The sequence below is a fragment of the Oryza glaberrima genome, chromosome 5 (genome assembly GCF_000147395.1).
Source record: "Oryza glaberrima chromosome 5, OglaRS2, whole genome shotgun sequence".
In the NCBI taxonomy this organism is placed as follows: Eukaryota; Viridiplantae; Streptophyta; class Magnoliopsida; order Poales; family Poaceae; genus Oryza; species Oryza glaberrima.
In genome coordinates this window covers 7,171,246-7,190,147 of record NC_068330.1, presented here as the reverse complement: position 1 = coordinate 7,190,147, position 18,902 = coordinate 7,171,246, and the positions used below count along the sequence as shown (strand labels likewise).

General features: G+C 38.0%; 2 protein-coding genes across 3 annotated transcripts; both read right to left on the bottom strand.

The window, feature by feature from the left end:
* Positions 1-8,311: 8,311 nt before the first annotated feature.
* LOC127774685 (WRKY DNA-binding transcription factor 70-like) lies at positions 8,312-10,369 on the bottom strand. Of its 2 annotated transcripts, none has more exons than XM_052300968.1 (3): positions 9,840-10,369; positions 9,150-9,257; positions 8,312-8,975 (listed from the first exon to the last, which is right to left on the bottom strand). In XM_052300968.1, the coding sequence occupies exons 1-3, from the start codon at positions 10,226-10,228 to the stop codon at positions 8,546-8,548; spliced, it is 927 nt and encodes a 308-aa protein (XP_052156928.1). In that variant the 5' UTR covers positions 10,229-10,369; the 3' UTR covers positions 8,312-8,545. The 2 variants fall into 2 exon arrangements, with proteins under 2 accessions (XP_052156928.1, XP_052156929.1); XM_052300969.1 differs by having other exon boundaries at positions 9,150-9,254; positions 9,840-10,368.
* A 4,130-nt stretch (positions 10,370-14,499) lies between these two features.
* On the bottom strand, positions 14,500-16,381 carry LOC127774534 (uncharacterized). The gene has a single exon (XM_052300794.1). The coding sequence runs from the start codon at positions 16,178-16,180 to the stop codon at positions 14,750-14,752; it is 1,431 nt and encodes a 476-aa protein (XP_052156754.1). The 5' UTR covers positions 16,181-16,381; the 3' UTR covers positions 14,500-14,749.
* Positions 16,382-18,902: the final 2,521 nt, after the last annotated feature.

Genomic DNA, 18,902 nt, shown 5'->3' with positions numbered 1-18,902 from the left:
CTGAACCCTATAATTACCCTCTTTACACTATATAAAAAAGCTTTTTTGTTTCCATGCGACCAAAACCTATTTTTTTGTGTGGTTGTATACGGGTGGCGAAACCACATGGAAAATCGTTGTTTTTGCATGTGAGTGCTTATGTCGGCCGCATGAAAAATAAAAATCTCAAAAAAAAGAAAAATTGAAACCCTAGCTCCTAATGGAGGCGGCGGCGAGGATCCGGCTTTTACAGCGAGCTGCCTCGCCGTCGTCTGCAGCGATGGTGCTAGGGATAGAGCCGCCCGCCTCCTCGTCGCTGGTGCCAGGTGGGGACGGGGATGGCACCGGCGGCGGTGGCACCGCCCACCGTCCGCTCCCGGCCACCTCCTTATTGGCACCGCTGCCCACCGCCGCCAGCTCCCACTTAAAGGAGAGGAGAGGAGAGAAGAGGAGATAAAGAGAGGAAGGTGAGGAAAATATCATGAGGGGAGGGGAGAAAAAACTGTGGAGAAGAGGGGGTATTTTCGCATGCGGACCACTTAAGGCCCGTATGCGAAAATATATTTTTGTATACAGTCCCTTAAGACGACTGCCCGTGAAAATAAGCTCAATTTTATATGCGGCCTCTTAAGATGCTCGCCTTCAAAAATAGATTTTTGCATATAGGTGTGAAAATAGAGGTCGATTTTTACATATGCGACCAATTATTGTTCGTCTTTAACGGTGTACTAAATCGTTTTTTATAGTGTTATCCAAGTCGTAACCATGTTGCTCAGTCTAAAATACTCATTTGACTTTTCTTCTGACCGCTTACACACACACACACACACATATATATATATATATATATATATATATATATATATATATATATATATATATAAACCACACACGTACATAATTAGGTTTACCAAGACCATTAGTACATTAGTTCAAACCCTGGTTTATATTGTCATACACAGACCAACGACTCACATACTAATAGTTTAATTACCAATTTGGATAAAATGTCCATTTTGCATTGTACACAACACTTGCAAAAAAAACCCTAGCTCCCAAAATTCACACTAGCCCTGTCTAGAAATACGGCGCCGTACCGTTTTTCCAACAAAGTTTATTTGATCCTTTTCCTTCATACTGTCATTAGCTCTCCAAACACTGTATGAAAGGGATTGGATCCCCTGGAAATTGCGACAGGATTTCCCAATTTGGAACTGTAGCCCTATACGATCAACAAGCTGAGATGGGACCAACCTAGATGGCTAGGTTATCCACCCTAAAGATTTTGTTTCCACAATGATCCAAGCGAAGAACATTCGTGATAGCAGACCAATTGTCCTACCTGTGCAAAAGCTTTTGATTTCCCTAAATAATTTGACTCGACAACAATCCTCAATTCGGTGGCCCAAACAGACCTTCGGCACATGCAGCCATACATTAGTACCACATCATTTATACTTATCTATATCATTTATTAGTAACCAAAAAATAATTTATGGGTAAAATTTTTTACACGTGTCCTTAGCAATAAAAAATAAATGTTATAAAATGAACTAAAACTACAAAGTTAACTTTGAAATTAATAAGGGTAAACTTCAAATTTTAGTACACTAAAGACTCCATCGTTTGGCTTATTTACAAATGAAAAATGATTTCTTAATAAAACTTTTATATGTGTTCTTAGCGATCTAAAAGCAAAAGTTGAAAAAATAAACTATAATAAAAAACATCTAAAATCAACTTTAAATTTAGCTTTAAAGATTCGAATTATAGCTTATAAGTATAAGTATAAACGAAAAAAGTATAAGTATAAACGAAAAGATTATGGTCCATCAGGCGTAGGTAACGCCGGATACGATCCTTCAGCGTTGTTCATCATCTTTCAACAACTCAATCCCCCCGTTGAACTGAATTCCGTCAGGCTGACCTGACTGACATATGCATGCACCTGATCCTGTCGAACTGCATCACGACTAACTTCTATTGCAAGTGAAGGTGTTAATGCAATTAATTTATATTTATCACATGCCAGCTAGCTGATCGATGGCATAATAGTCTCTTCAGAACCAATTAATTAGTTCTTTTGATTAAGTGAACCTGTCCTCGATGCCGTACACACAAAATTAAACGTTTTTAGGATTTAGCTGGCTGTACACTGCATGCAATTCCGGGCATGCACATTGCTCAATTGTACGGAATAATTAAGAATATATATACAAAACTGCATGATGGATTGCTGCATGCATAGGCCATCTGTTGATTCAGGCTGTGTTTAAATGCAGTGATGTAAAGTTTTGGCGTGTCACATGGGATAAACGAATGCACATTTAAAGTATTAAACATAGTCTAATATAAAACAAATTATATAATCCATCTGTAAACTGCAAGACGAATTTATTAAGCCTAATTAATTCGTCATTAGCAAATGTTTACCGTAGCATCATATTGTCAAATCATGACGCAAGTAGGTTTAAAAGATTCGTCTCGCAACTTACACACAATCTGTGTAATTAGTTATTTTTTCATATATATTTAATACTCTATGCATGTGTCCAAACATTCAATGTGATAGGGTGTAAAATTTTAGCAGTGGATCTAAACAGGGCCACAATCGAGAATGATATATAGATATATATGTCGTTCGCATGATTTGATCATTTGAACCTGCTGGATCAGTGGCCTAGCTCAAAACGTCACAAGTAACCTCAGGCTGGCGCCACACCATCAAATATATAAACTAATTAAAAACAGACAAATTACTAGAACAATTGCAGTGCAAATTGGCGTAATTAACGCGTGCCCGGTCACTGTCCCTCTTAGATTCCCATCAGATATTAGTTGAATTGTCAGATGGATAAACAAAAGGGATAGTATTTCAGTTAATTAATACTCTGCAGGGTACCCTATTAATGCATGCATCTAGCTAGCTTGGCACGGTACATTTCTTAATTAAATCGCTGTGTATTAGTTAAGCGCCAACTCGCACAATAAACTACTACAAACTAAAATAAAGTCTCTATAGTTATCTATCCGCTAATTCCGAGATTATAATAACTCCATTCAGGACAATGTTGTGGCGGCCGCTTATAGATCGAGCTAGCTAGTTGCCATATACTACCTTTAATTCGTCCCATATCTTTACTGAAACAAATGGTGATGTTTCACACATCAATAATGGAGTTGTGAATATAATCGCTTTTAATTAATTTGCATGATCGGTAGCTAGATCTCTATGCATCACATTCTAGCAATTGATATCCTTTCCAAAAAAAAAATGAAATTAAATATAATCTTTAATCGTTGGAAACTTCTTTTAAGTTTTATCTCTCCAACTGCTACATAGATAGTGGATATAAATATCAAGAGAAGTCCCAAAGATTCATATTGAAATTCAATGGAACTTCTCTCAACTCAATTCAATGGATTCAATCGGAACTTCTCTCAACTCAATGGCGCGTTGATCTAGTTTTCATCGGAACGAGGGGGACATGGAGTAACTATTAATGTTCCATAATTCAGATCTGTAGTCTTTGTACTAAGGCTTTCAAAATTCAAAGGCGGAGCCCTGCTAGCAATTAATCGGCCAAAGGAATTTAGAGAAAATGAGAAATGGTGATGAAACATTTTCTCACAATGTGATGGAATATGAATATCTGGCTGGAGAGGAAGAGAAGAATATTTCAGCAGCAAACAGAAGTTCCGATTAACCTGTGTGATTCATGGTAATTCAAGACACGTACCGCACAGATGGAGTTGCCTATCTCTGCCGACGAGAATTAACCTGTGTGAGATGTACAACATTTAGATGCCGACTGATAGTTTTCTTTCTGTTCTTGTATTAGGACATGTAATTTTAACCTGCTCTGTTTCTCGAAAATAAAAAGGTTCCAGCTGTCAGATAAGAGAGGACTGTCAAAAACCGTAAATAAAGTAAAGAAATTTAATTAATTAAGATAAAATGTCCTCTCTCACCACTGAAAGAGTCCATATATATTATCTATTTTCTATCACTCCATTTGTTCCTTTTTTTGGGGGGGTGGGAGGGGGATTTGTTCCCTTCTCATCTTCACAATCTGTTTGTTATGACATTTTTTTATGATAAATTAAAAACTCATAAAATACATAACATTCAAATCATGTTGAAAAAAATTTACAGATGATAAAACCAAAATATTAAAAACTACCACTACATATAAACAGAGGAAGAATTAAAGGTCTCTTCTAGTGTATTCCCTCTAGTCCCAAAATAAGTTTAATTATAGAGTTTAAATATTGCCCCAAAATAAGTTCAGCTCTACCCTCCTATGTACTCGTGGTCAACAAATTAAAGAAAATTATCCCTTCAATACTCATTACTTACCACCGACCAATACTACTTTTCCAATAATAAGGTGTATTTTGATCTTTCTCCTCCATACTAAATTATCCTGAGATGCATGCTAGGAACACGTTTCTTTAGGTGTATTCCTTAGGCTGCATTTGGAAGTTCGGTTTAGGAACTTATCCCCACACACGTAAACTAAAAAATTCATTAGCACATAATTAATTAATTATTAGCTAAAAACTTAAAAAATAGATTAATATGATTGTTTTAAAACAACTTTCTTTTAGAAAGTCTTTTTTTTAAAAAAATACCATTTAGTAGCTCGGAAAACGTGCGCAAAAAAAATGAATTAGTAAAAGTAGTAATTTACACATTCAAACACAGCCATAGTCAATAGTAAACTTTTTATCAAATATTCTAAGCTGTGTTAAAAACGAATCCCTGATATCCGTGTACGATCTTGTACTAAGTGTCTAAGCGTTCAAGACTTCAAGATAAATGAATGTCACCTCATGAACTATGTGATCGTGTTTCACCTATCTATCTTGATTATGTCATCATTCATTAATTGCAAGAGGCCATATTATATTGTGCATGGCCAGGTCGACATTATATTTTGCAACCCTTGTGAAGAACTTTATCAGAACAATACACTACGTCTCACCAGATCCATAACGTAACTGACGTCGGCAAGAGATTAGCTAGTTTAAAACCGTTCGCTACTTTTAGATCTAAATCCATAAATAGTATTTGACAGCTATGATAAAATTTAGAAAATATTTTTTTGATAAAATTATAATTTCTCAAATGTTTAGTTTAAAATTGGTATGTGTATTTAAAAATACTATCGTAATATCACAAACTTATTAGATTTATAAACTTAGTCTCATACAAAATGATCGAAGTTTAAAAATTTTAACCAAATATTATCATTGTATTTAATATTGCCAGATGGAGCAGGCATGTCGATATATTTAAAAGAGCATCTCTCTATATCTAACTCCTATCAGTTTGTCCAATCGTCTTTCTGTGTTGATGCATGCTTGCACATGTGCGCATTTGAGTACGTACTACTCAGGTCCATCTCACATTTCTTTTTCTTATATTGTAGTTCATATCGAACTTTCAGTGGATTATATTTAATTTGTTCATAAAGTAAACTATGGTGTGTTGCCAGCACAAGACCCAAATGATTTGTTTAGCAAGTGGACAAACAAATTAATCCCAATCCAAACAAAATAGTCTTCCTAGGACGCCATCAGCATCACCTCTGTTTGGTGTGCAGAACATGCTTCTGGCAAAATAACCGATACAGTAGTAGTGTTGTACACATATTTAACTTCTTGCAACTACTCTCTCCATTCTAAAATAAAATATAATGAGTATATTAACATTTTACAAGGTCTTCAGCATTATTATACTTTGATCATTGATTTTTTATAATATATTATCAACAAGTACGAGAACTAATTAATAACCTCATATGAAGATATTCTAAAACACAAATATAAAATGATACTATATATACGACACAAAACATTTAGTTCAAATATCAGTCGAAAATAAATAACAAGGACGTTTTATATTTTAAAATGGACGAAATATATATATTATAGCTTCTGCACCAAATATGTGCCTTACAAAACCTTCATATCCACCAATGGCAATACCGGTAATATTCGATGGCTAGTACTATTACCGGTAGAAGTGATCTGCTGTTGATTTGTGATTTCTACTAACAGTGAAGAAAATATTCTAGTATTCCTAATTGAATACTACTAGATTAGAAAATATGAACGGTCCAAGACCATATTTTTGCATGTGTGTCCTATTTTAAACAGAAAGCACAATCACTCATCAAGTAGTTGTAATGTAGCTGTACTAGGATACAATTTTTAAGATGATGTAATAATTCAAACCAACGCAATGTATTATACCAGACAGGTATAGTACCACACAAATATTATATAGAATATGAAAAATATCCATAATATGCTAAAGTAAAAAAAAAAGGAAATAACCAGAATACATCTAGCTAAATGATGCAATTGAAAAGAGTGGATCCATGTGGGAATATTGATAAGAAGGACTTGTTTGGTGATTGAATCTAATCAAGGAAAACATATATCCAAATTTCATATAAAAAAAGTAGGTTAAAAGCAAAAAAAATATCCATAAAAGATACCGTAGTAGTAGCAGCCTGCATGCTGATTAGTGTGTGCAACTCTACTCTGTGGAAGTGGTATCGTTTATTTCTATCTTTAGAAATGCATTATTATACGTTTGATTGTTGTATCTGCTATTATTTAGCATAGTGTACTTTTTATAGGTTTTATGCACGTGAAGAGAACAAAAATAAGACAATTCAGTGGATATGATCATTCTAGTCGTGCGATATAATTAACACCAATTAAATAATTTATATTAATTGATTATGCTTTATGTATAGGTGTTGGAAGGAGGAAAACATATATACTAGTAGAAATGTTGGGACATGCTTGATGCACGAATTTTGACTCCCTTGGAGAGAACAAGGATTTAATTGAACGTATAAGCAAATTTTGCTATTATCTATTGTACGTATAAGCAAATTTTCTCTCATATACCACATAAAAATATTTTTTTCTAAAGACTAAATATACCAGAAAAAACTTGAAACATGTATACAAACTTCCATGTTGTGTAACAAGGTCACATAACAATTTTCATACTTTTTTGAAACTTCTAATGATATAAATCAATTGTTAATCTTTTATGTCTCTAAGGGTATTTTGGTGTTTTTGAAAAGAAGGCCCGGTCCAATAGTGTATTATAGAACAATTGATAAATTTGTCGGTATATTATAGAAAGAGACAATATCGATGACATATTGTTCAACTTGTACAAACTCAATGGTATAGAATAAATTCTCTCTAGCAAATAATATCTTATGTAGTGTATGAAAAATGATTTATATTAAAAACATCAATAAAAAAGTATTTTATATAGCATATAACAAATAAGTTATATTTTTTTAAAAATATAAATGCAAAAAAAACTTGAAACTTCTATTCGAACTTCCATGTTATATAAGGAGGTCACATAAAAGTTTTTAATTTTTTTTGAAACTTCTAATATGATAAATCAATTGTTAACCTTGTATATCCATAAGGGTATTTTAGGTATTTTTGAAAAAAATGTCTAGTCTAATGGCGTATTGTAGAACAATCGATAAAGTTGCCGGTATATTATAGAAAGGGACAATGTCAATGGTAAATCGTTGAACTCGAACAAACTCAGTGGTATAGAATAGATTTTCTCATTATACAAATACAAAAAAAAAGAAATTAGCATGCATCATATGGAAATAAATATGTATATACCAACAAATGTAAGGGTGATAACTAGTAATAAGTCAATGTGTTACTGTCTACTTAGGTGTGTTCAGGACAGAAGGTTGGGAACTTCTCTCCTACACACGCAAAACGAGGTGGCTATTAACGGATGATTAATTAAGTATTAGCTATAAAAAAACTTGAAAAATAGATTATATGATTTTATAAGACAACTTTTCTATAGGAATATTTTTAAAAAAATGTATTGTTTATAAGTTCAGAAAGCATGCATGTAAAAAATGAGTGAGTAGAAGTTGGGAACATGTAGTATAGAACACACTCTTATATGACATATAGGAAGCAATCACTACTGATACATATGAAACCATTTCGAAAAGTCAGAAATAATTAAAAAAATATTACTGACACAAGTCGTACAAGTTAAAAAGGGTTAGGTAAATCATGCCTGTTTTGACATTATGTCAAACACAAACATATTTTTTCATTTTCGTTGCCATGCATGGCTACTTGTTCCTTGTACTATACATGGGTCAAGAGAGATGGTCTTATGTGCATCATCATTCGTTTGTTAGTACACCAAATAGACCCATTATTACACTGAATTCATCCTATATATAGTGTCAACTCATCATAGACAGTGTGTTTTATATCTTCAACCTGCATGCATATATACTTAAAATTTATGGACAAAATTCTTCAAGGTTGTTGATTGTACCTTACAATACCAATTTACATATATAAATAATGTAAGTAACTATATTTTTTAACTTAACTTGCTATCTAGCAAGCACTAAACTATTTATTTTGCATTCACCAAAGTTCAGTAAGCACCATATAACCACAAATAATACAAAAAAACTCCATCTAAGCACCAAAACTGATCACAGCGACTTGCATCAAAATTCACCTAGCAGAAACCAGATCTCACAATTGCATCAATCTCCCAGCTGTCCAGATCTAATGCTCCACATGCAAATGTGTCGAGCAGCTTGTGCATGTGTTCATCCTCCAACCCTAGTGCACTGTGCTCTGCCCCTATTATTGCATGGTAAGAACCAAGCTCATCAGAGCACACTTCTGCCAACTCTGGTGTGTGCATGTTCTCCATCTTTTGGCTATAATCGCCAAGATCATCAGAGCAGCATGTTGTTGAGATGCTTTGAGGGGTACTTGTTTCAACAACATGGAGAGGAGCATTGCTCATGTTAGTCTTGCAGGTGTGTTGTCCGTAGTAGACCACGGTGTACATGATGGTTTCGCCGGCACTGTCCAGTTGTTGCACTGTCTTGGTTGCTTTGCAGTTTTGTTCATGCTTGTAGGTGCATCTGTAGTAGCTCCTGCTTATTAATTTATGTTGCAAATTGTTAGTTGTGTGCTTGTGCCATAAGAATTCTCTTTGCCAAAACTTAATTAATTAGTTGCGTCGTATGTTGGGCACAAAAACGGAACCTTGATGTGTGTGTGAGAGAGAGATGAAATAATTGAGGTTTTGTGGATATATGTGTATATACCTTTGGTGGTTTGAGTTGTTAATATTCTTCTGTCCGTATTTTCTCCATTGATGACCGTCATAATGTGGAACAGCTGTGATTTGTGATGTTGAGTTAGTGTATCTCCTGCTGAAACATGAGGGGCAAAATTAATTCAATTAGGAAATATTTACATGAATAGAAACATAATGCTAGCTTCAAGACCAACTTCAAATCATCTACACATGCACACTCAAATAATTTTCTGAGGCAATTCAGAGTCCTAAGTGCAGTGCCAATGAGGAAAGACAATCCAAAGTAGATCAAGATCGAACTCACTTTATTAGGAAACGGACCTTTCATATATAGCAACATCGATCAACATGTATATAGGTATCTACAAGCAATATATCGGAATGATAAAGATATGAAGAGCAACATATGCTTTAGCTACTTGTGTCATTCACACACTCAACATTAGCTAGCTAGCTAGCTAGTGATCTTTCAAAAAAAGAAAAAAAAAAGCTAGCTAGTACAGCTAGTGTCATTACTCTTATAAAAAATGTCTCTATCCTCTTAATAGGTGACAATTAATCCAACTATAATATATGCAACTATGATTATTGCACACAACAATTAAGCAAGCTAAAGAACATGGATGAATAGCAACTGTTGTACAAATCACAGCAATTAGTCCAAATGAATAGTGGAAAAAAAAATGCTAAATCATACCTTCTCTTGTGCTCATGTGGCTTCACTTTCACCTGATCATCACCCTTCTTGCCCTCACTGTTCTTCCTCTTCGCCCTCCTTTTGTCGACGATCTCATCATCGTCAGGAGGTGATTCTCCGACGTAGCGAGAATTCAGAGCAGAGATCACCTTCCTGGAGCAATCCAGTATGCTCCCGAACAGCTGCGCCACGATCTCCGCCCGCCCGTCGTCGGCCTTCGTCTCCAGCGCCGGCAGCACGACGGCGCGCAGCTGGGTCACCAGCGACTGCTCCCTGACGATCTCGTCGATCGCCGGCCGGTGGTCGCAGCGGAAACATCTGGCGCCGTCGGTGGCGCATGGTGCAGAAGAGTGAGGAAGATACCTGCAGCTGCTGCCCTTGTTCTTCATCTTCTCTAGCTTAGCTTAAATTAGCTACTTCTTCTGATGTCTTCAGATAGCTGAATTTTATCTGAAACTTTGTGTGAGAACTGAAAGTGATTTGGTGGTTGTTGGATGGATTGGATCGGATCGGATTGGATTGCTTATGGTATGAGTGATCCTAGGTCTTGTGTTTGTGTATATATAGGGGTTCAGATGTGGGGTACCCTGCCAACTCTAATTTATTCGTCGTTTCACTTATGCTTATGCTTATAGACTATAATTTGTATTTTAAAACTTAATTTTGGAGTTGATTTTTTGATTTTTTTTTTATTGTGGTTTATTTTACAGCATTTGGTTTTGAATTGCTAAATGCAGATATATAAAAGTTTTATCTATAAATTATCTTTTCTTATAAACTATATGGATAAGCATAAATATAAGCGAAACAATGGGCGATAAGGCTTGTGCGTGTAACTGTGTATTTGCATGTGCTGAAGAGAGTTGCATGTGTAGGTAGGAACTCAAATGTGGATATATGTGAAGAAAATTCAAACTTCTTGGTGTACTGTATGACAGGATTGATTCGCCAGATGTTGCTGTTCTGATCTCTTATAGTGTTAAGTTTAGTATATATGCCATGATTTCAGTCGCAGGTTGATGTCTTTAGTTCACCGAATGTACAATTTTACTGTACAATTGTACTTAACAACTCCTCAAATAAACAGAATTGTACTGAATACCATGTGTCACAACATTATTTGTACTAGTATTCCCTCTTATTTTACTTCCAACGTCATTTCGCTATTGTGCTGATGTTTTTTTAAGTAGTCCCTCCGTTCCATATTGTGTTTTTTAGTTTATTCTGAGTTTGACCAAGTGTATAGAAAAATGAAAATCATTTTAAAACATAACGAATATACTATAAAAAAATATAGTCGGTGGTAGATTTAATAAAACTAATTTAGCATAGTAGATAGCACTATGTTTTTTTCTATAAATTTTGCTAAACTCAAAAACGTATAAATTAAAACAAACATAAAACACCTTATAATATGAGGGAGTGCATGTATCAAAACAGTATGGATCACTAGAATTGCCTCTTATTTTAGTTCAAAAATCGTCAGTTGGCTATTGCTCTGAGGTTTCTTTTAATACGGAGGTACTACTCTCCGTCCCAAAAAAAACTCGATCTTGGAGATGTAACTCCTCCTAATACAATGAATCTGTACAGAGAGAGAACGAGTTATCACACTTCACATTGATAGTTTCTCAAAGTCAATATGATTCTTGGGTAATACTCCTACATGAAAGTGGCTCACAAACAGGGGCATGCCCAGTGAGATGTCAGTCAGAGTGCAGTGGTAGGAGTACATCATTATCCCTCAATGATTCTCATGAGTAGGTTCAGAAGAACAATTCCAGTCAACACAAGATTATTGGGTAACACGTTCAGTAACAGAGACTGTGACTGAAGACTTACTGCTGGAATGCGTTGAAATGGTTTAATCCTGACCAGCCGACATAGAGTACAGTGTCCCTTCAGACTTCAGTACACAAGTTCTCATGCAACAAAAGGTCAGGCATGGTCTACAACAAGGTACAGCTGGTTCACAAGTGATATAATAGTATTAAGCTAGTCATAAGCTCACAAATTTTAGTTCATTTTAATGCAATGGAAAAGCCAAGGCCCTGCAACAGATTTAGTCAATATAGGTGTGCATTTCTGCTTACGAGATATGGTTGAAAACAAAGGTGGTTCATCTAACTTGCCATCTCACAAAGTGAAGAAATTATCTCTACAATGTAAAAATAAACATTTTGCAAATAGAGCTGTCATTCTGTCAATGCTGATCCATTCAATGGGAATGCATGCAAAGGCATGATCAGCTGCTTGCAATGTCGGCACCAGGCAACAAAATGGTAGGCATTTGCAGGTTCAGATGTCTCTGCAACCAATATATCTCCGTGTAAGACCCAACAGATACTGAGGTTTTGTCTTGATCATGGTCATTTTTTCCTCCATGGGGCCGGTGCAGAACGGCAGCAGTAGCTTCTGATTGTATATATTTGTATATGCATCCTTCCACATCCACACGATTAACAGTGAAAGAAAGCTTTGATTTTGACTTGGAATTCAGAGATAACAACAAAATGGGACCTGGAATTAATTCCGGTGACGAGATCGTGGTGACATGGGCAGGCTTGTGCCAGCATGACGACGGCAAGAACAAGTTGATGCTGACGATAACAAGCAGCCAGTATTTTTGACTGCCCTGCTAACCTCTGAAGAACATCTTGGGATCCAATTCACACAGCACGTCACGCAATCTTCTGGAAGTGGGTCAGGCCTCTCTGATTGACGCAATTCATGAGAGAATGTTTGGCCATTAAGAAATTATAATTGCAATTTAGCAAGCTAGCATAAAAACTTCATCTTCAGGTCACCAGCAAACAGAGCAATCTTCAGGTCATCTTCCAGCATCTGTTCCTCGTGTGGAAAATGGTCACCACGACTGGAGACTGACTGTGATATTTTCATGGTAATAAAAATATCAGGTAGTGACAAAACCCAAATTCAGCAAGACAACAAACACTGGCAATAGTACAAAGAAGTGTAAATGAATAAAGGGTCGATATTGACCAGACCTGATTGTTTATCTGTCGAAGAGCATGCATCAGCATCACGACTGCAGAAGAAAAAAATGTCACTGGAAAACACCAGCTCTATGACCTTTCAAACCTTTTCAGGCATTAAGTTGAATATAAATGAAATATCTGTAGGAAAATATTTCCCATTCACAAGTTTCTTCTCCAGCTCCCTTCTACCAAATCAGCTCTTCATTAGATCCCCAGGCACTTTTCAGAAGTTCTAGACGTACATGTCACAGTGTATCTAGTGCTAATGTATCAGTAACTAAAGTAATAATATGATAAACCTTTGTAGATTAGTACTGTCGCTAGCGTTCTCCAGGAATTTTGCAGTTCTTACCATCACAACTATTTTTCTACAGAAATAATCTTCAGTGAATGCAATCCTTACAATTACAACAGCTCAATATCTTACGAACAAATGTGAAGGTGACAAAGTCAAATCAGTGCATGGCATCCTGAAAACTGTAAAGGGGCAAACATTATTCAGAATTCAACATTCTTCAGAATTTCTGGATGCACATGACACAGGGTATCTGATGCTAAAGTATCCTGAAATCAGTAGCGAGACATCCTGAAAACTGTGAAGGTGTGACATTTTTCAAAAGTTCTGAATGTACGTGGCACAGTGTATCTAGTGCTAATGTATCCTGGAATCAGTAGCAAGACATCCTGAAAAGTGAAAACTGTAATAAAGGTGCAATATTTTAGGATGTCTGAAAGTACGTGGCACAGTGTATCATGTATCCTGGAATCAGTAGCAAGACATCCTGAAAACTGTTGAGGGTAGGGCCTTTCATGTAGTTGTCAGAACTGACATGGTAACCTGAAGCAACTTTTTGCAACAAGATCAACACAGTAGATTTCCTACTAGGTCTCTTCCAAATAAAAGGATAGGAAAATTTCATCGTTTAGATGAGAAAGTGTCCATTCTTTTCAACACAGATGAAATTCATCACAACTAACGAAGTATCGTGTGCCAACTATTTCAAGCAAATTAGGGACTATGTAAGTTGTAACAATTCTAGACCCAGAAAGCAACTAAGTTCATGGCATCCTAAACCATAGTATATTATATTATATTATAAACAGATATTAGCAACATCAATTAAGATTACTAGAAAGTTTACCAGACTATATAACCCAATGAATAAAATATAATACTAAGAACATTCTGAATTCAAACTAGGGTTCAATCGAATTACATATGGTTATGCTAGTAGTACCAATTTAGACCTGACAGACAAGACTCAATGGTTTGTTCTGATGTTTCAGTGACATTGGATGGTTAGAGTACTACAGCCCAAACAGAGAACAGTAATAGAATGAAGCAAAAGCGACACATCCTACATGCATGCATTGGCACAAAACTTTGCTCATGACTATGCACAGTTACAGTACAAATTAAATATTAATAAGCATTTCATAGAAGTGTTACCTCAGGAACAAAATTCAGGCTAGAAAGAAAATTGCAAAGCGCCTTCTGAAGATTCAGCACAGCAATCATGCAATTGGAGAAGTAACTGTAGCATAACAGAATAGCTCCACACAGGATAACAAAATATGCACAATAGAAATAACCATTCAAATCAGTTTTAGGAGAAGTGTAAACTAGTCAGATAATTTGTCAGGGTGAAAAACTAATACAACAGACAAATCATATGCTTAAATGCCCACTTTATTGCAAAAACTCTGTCTAATTTGAGGTATATTGACAGTATACCTAATACTAAGAATCACTACTTAAGTATCTATATTCTATGGACAGCCCAGGACACAAACCAGTGATCAGGGCACCAAGTCACAAAAATGAGCTGAGAACTACGAAACCTTCAGAATAAATTCTGACAATAGAACTGCTTAGGAACTGCTTGCACATTGCTCCGGACAAATTGAGAATCACTCTGATGGTTTTGGTTTATCCCCAGAACACGACAGCATTAGTAAGGTTTCCGCTGCCTCAAGCATCTCAGATGGCCACTTCTTCTTGATTGCCTCTGCCACACTTGAAGCACTCTCCTCATCATTTGCATCTGTCTTCCTGGAAGTCAACTCCTCCTTGCTTTCCTCTGTCTCCCTGGAAGTCAACTCTTTGCTTTTCTCTGTCACAGTGGAGTTTGACTCCACCTTCTTCTCCTTAAGTTTTCTGTCAAGGACCTTCTTCGCCTTACCGGCATTCCCATAATGCAACAATGTCAGCGCAAGCTGCCCCTCGAAGCGAAACGCACCCAGCTTCACCAAATCACCTGGGATCATGTGGCTCATTTCCAAGAAATTCCTCCACTGTACAATAAGTCTGTAGGAAGTGGTGGAGTCGAGATACCTCAGGAACATGTCATAGGAACAGCCATATCTGTCAAGGACCTCGATTGGTAGCCCTGAACTGTGCACAAGGGCATCCTCCAACGGTGTGAGCATCCCCAGAAGCGGCGAGCCCTCCACCGCGTGGCGCGAAAGCAACAGCCGGGCCTGGTTGGGATGGCAGTCAGTACTAGATACATTCTTTGAAAGGATCGGTGTCACACTGGTGATGTTGATCCCCAAGCTTTGCAACCTGGTGGACAGGCCACTGATGTGGCTGTCATCAGAACCAACAATAGAGGACATGCAACTCTGACGAGGCTCCTTCTTAATCTCGCAATCAGATTGATCGGTGATCTTGCCATGGGCAGCCTCTGCTTCTTGGCTATGAAGATTCTTGAGCTCATCGGAAACAGGCACGGCAGTAGCTTGCTTCATGTGGATTCTCCTGGATTTTCGGACATTGTTCTTGCCATTGCCACATGAACCATGATTCACCAGTTCTTGCATTTTGGTGAGCACGGAATCGACGGCGACACCAGCACCGTCGGCGATTGCGGCGGTGGCAGCTTCTGGAGCCACCTGGCCTGCCTCTTGGCCGTGAAAGGCGACGGCGAGGTCGCGAGGTGTGATCCTGTCGCCGTCGCTGCCTCCCGGCGAGATGAGACACCTCTTGCGGCGGCCAGCTGTGTAGACGACACGATACTTGCCATCGCCATTCTCACCCTCCCCAGAATTCGCCTTTTCATGGATTCTTGGGGAAACCTTGCCCGGTTCTTGAACCAACTGAGGCAGCAACTCGACGGCCACGACGGCCACCTCGGGTTGTGGGACGAGCCCACCAAGTCCTTCCACAGCGATCACCGGCCCCAAATCCGCACCATTTTCTTGGTCCCCGCTATCCACGGCCCAACCAGCAGAGCCTCCTCCTCCCGGCGACGAACCGTGAGCCTCCTCGTCCTCCCACTTCAAGGGCGGTGCCGGCCGCAGCACCGACCGGGACGCCTCGTCAGAGGAAGCGACGGTCATACCGACCGATCGATCGAGTTCTTGCGGCGGCGGAAGGGGGGAGCCCACCAGGTGTTCGACGAAACGCCCAGACCGCGAGGAAGAGCGGCGCGTGATGAGGCGGCTACTACTAGTTGAGGAGGAGGGAGGCCGCGCAGCAGTGCTGAGGCCAAATCTTGCGCTTGACGGAGCGCCACGGAGAGGCGGTGAGCGATGAGGGCATTCCTGTTGTGGGGGGGGGGGGGGGGGGGGGGGGGGGGGGGGGGGGGTGGTGCGGCGGCGGCGGCTGGGGCTGGATAATCGCGGATACGGTGGGGAAGGGGATGCGGATGGAGAACAGAAAAGACGGCGGATATATATAGGCTACGCTTCCGGGGTACTCCCTCCATCTACTTTTTGATAATCATATTTTATTTTAGCACATAGACCAAGCATAAGTAATTCTATTTATCATCTATTTAAAGTCATTCTTCGTAAACAAGCAATTCATTAATATTTACATTTCTCGATGCCCATGTAGCCAATCTCGTGTGGAAGAATAGAAAGTCATGCATTAAATTCGAGAAAGTCATTAGAATGATAGGTTGTTGAATTGAAATATGCCTATTAAAAACAAATTTTTTAGATTTCGAAATATGACTATCAAAAAAAATATATAGAGGGAGTATATTTGGTTTTTTTTTCTTTATTATTTTCTTAATGCTTTTTTAGACGAGGAATCAATATGGTGTTATGGACAGCTTTATAGTTGGATATTAATTGAACAACAATTTTTTCGTAGACAATGTCAACCATTTTCTTCGCACTCCGTCAGGAAAAAAAACCCTACTCCATCTATTTCCAAATCTGAAAAATTTAGTTTTAATTGGCATATTTCAATCATATCCTCTTAACGACTTTCTCAGATTTAATACGTGTCTCTCCATTCTTCCACACAAGATTGGCTACATGGACATCGAAAAATGTAAATATAATGAATCGCTTGTTTACAAGGAATAACCAGTACTCCCTCTGTTTCAGGTTATAAGACGTTTAACTTTAGTTAAAGTCAAACTACTCTAAATTTAACTAACTTTGTAGAAATAAGTAGTAATATTTACAACGCCAGCATAGTTTTCTTAAATATATAATTGAATAAATTTTCATACTATATTTGTCTTGAGTTAAAAATATTACTATTTTTTCTACAAAATAAGTCAAACTCAAAGCACTTTGGCTTTGACCAAAGTCAAGACATCTTATAACTTGAAATGGAGGGAGTAGCATATTTAAATGGATGATAAGTAGAATTACTTATCCTTGGTCAGTGTGCCAAGATGAAATATGACTATCAAAAATAGATGAAGGGAGTATAATTTAGACAGAAGCATAGCCAGATTTATATTTTGTGGGACGGATAAAGTACATGTCAATCAGAAAATGTGAATAAGGAAAAGAACCAACCAAGAAGTAAAAAAAATAGACAAAATTTGCTACAGGACATCCAAAAAAGTGTAATTAGTTGGGGACACCATAAAAACGCGTATCTGCTTTAGGGCATGGCAAAAAACCGGTAATTAGGTGTTGGACACTTGCGGTATTATTTTATTATTTTTGAAGTAATAGGAGAAAGAAACAACCATTAAAGTTAAGTTTGCCCTTGGTCGAACTTACTTCAACCCGACTTGGTACGGTTCAAACCAGCCACAAGGCCTCTTGCAGTAAATCGATCCCCATCACAAACCTGTAAAATTGACATGGCAATGTTTGCACTAGATCTTCCAGAGATGATATGGTTGCATGAATTGCTGAAATTTCATAGTAAAGAAAACATACCCATCTTGAGTGTCACTCTTGTAGGTTGCTCGCTTCCTACCAATGGAAATACAATCCAAGCTTATGCCACGGCAATATCAAGATTGGTGGATCACATTATTGAGCACTACACATGCCCTCTACGATCAACAAAGAGAACTACATTAGTGGGGCAAATGGTTACTGAAGTGTATAATGATGCTACGATTTCTTTCAGAAGGATAATGTTGCTACATTTATTAGAGGAGGTGCACAAGGCTGTACTGATGGTGGAGTTGAATACAATCGGTGCAAACTTTCAAAATTCACTATAGTTTGTTCACTTGAATTTGATTCAGCCAAGGACATTGATCTATTGTTGATGTTATTGGTAGAAGCATGGATGGTCATGGTCTACAAAGTCTGGTTATCTGAAGCTAATACACAAAATGGTATAGCTGCTATACTTGAGGCCATCCTAGAGGGTGTAACACCCAGGTATTCTCTTACCTAGGGCCTGTTTGGTGCAGCTCCCACTCCTAGATTCGCCTCAGATCTGACTGGTGCACAACCAAACAGTCCAGCTCCACAAAAAAATGGAGCGGAGTAGGCCGGATCGATCCACAAGATTGTACTAGCGGCGTGGAGCGGCATTCCCGTCGCTTCACAACTTCAACTCCAACCAAATTTCAAAAGTACCCCGAAAGTTGAACCAAAATTACCCGCAAATGCCACCAACTACCCCTCCATCTCTCCCCCACCCCTAGCCCATACCGCTTCCCTCCCCCTCTCCCTCTCCCTCTCCTGTCTCACGCATCCGTGAAGAGAGCGGACCGTGCGGGTGAAAAAAAGCGGCGCATCGACGGAGGCGGCGCACCGGTGGCGGCGGCAGTGCAGGTTCCTTCCCCTCTCCTTTCCTCTCCTTTCTCTTCTCCCCTCATGTCTGTTCTCTCTCCTGTCCATGGGTTCT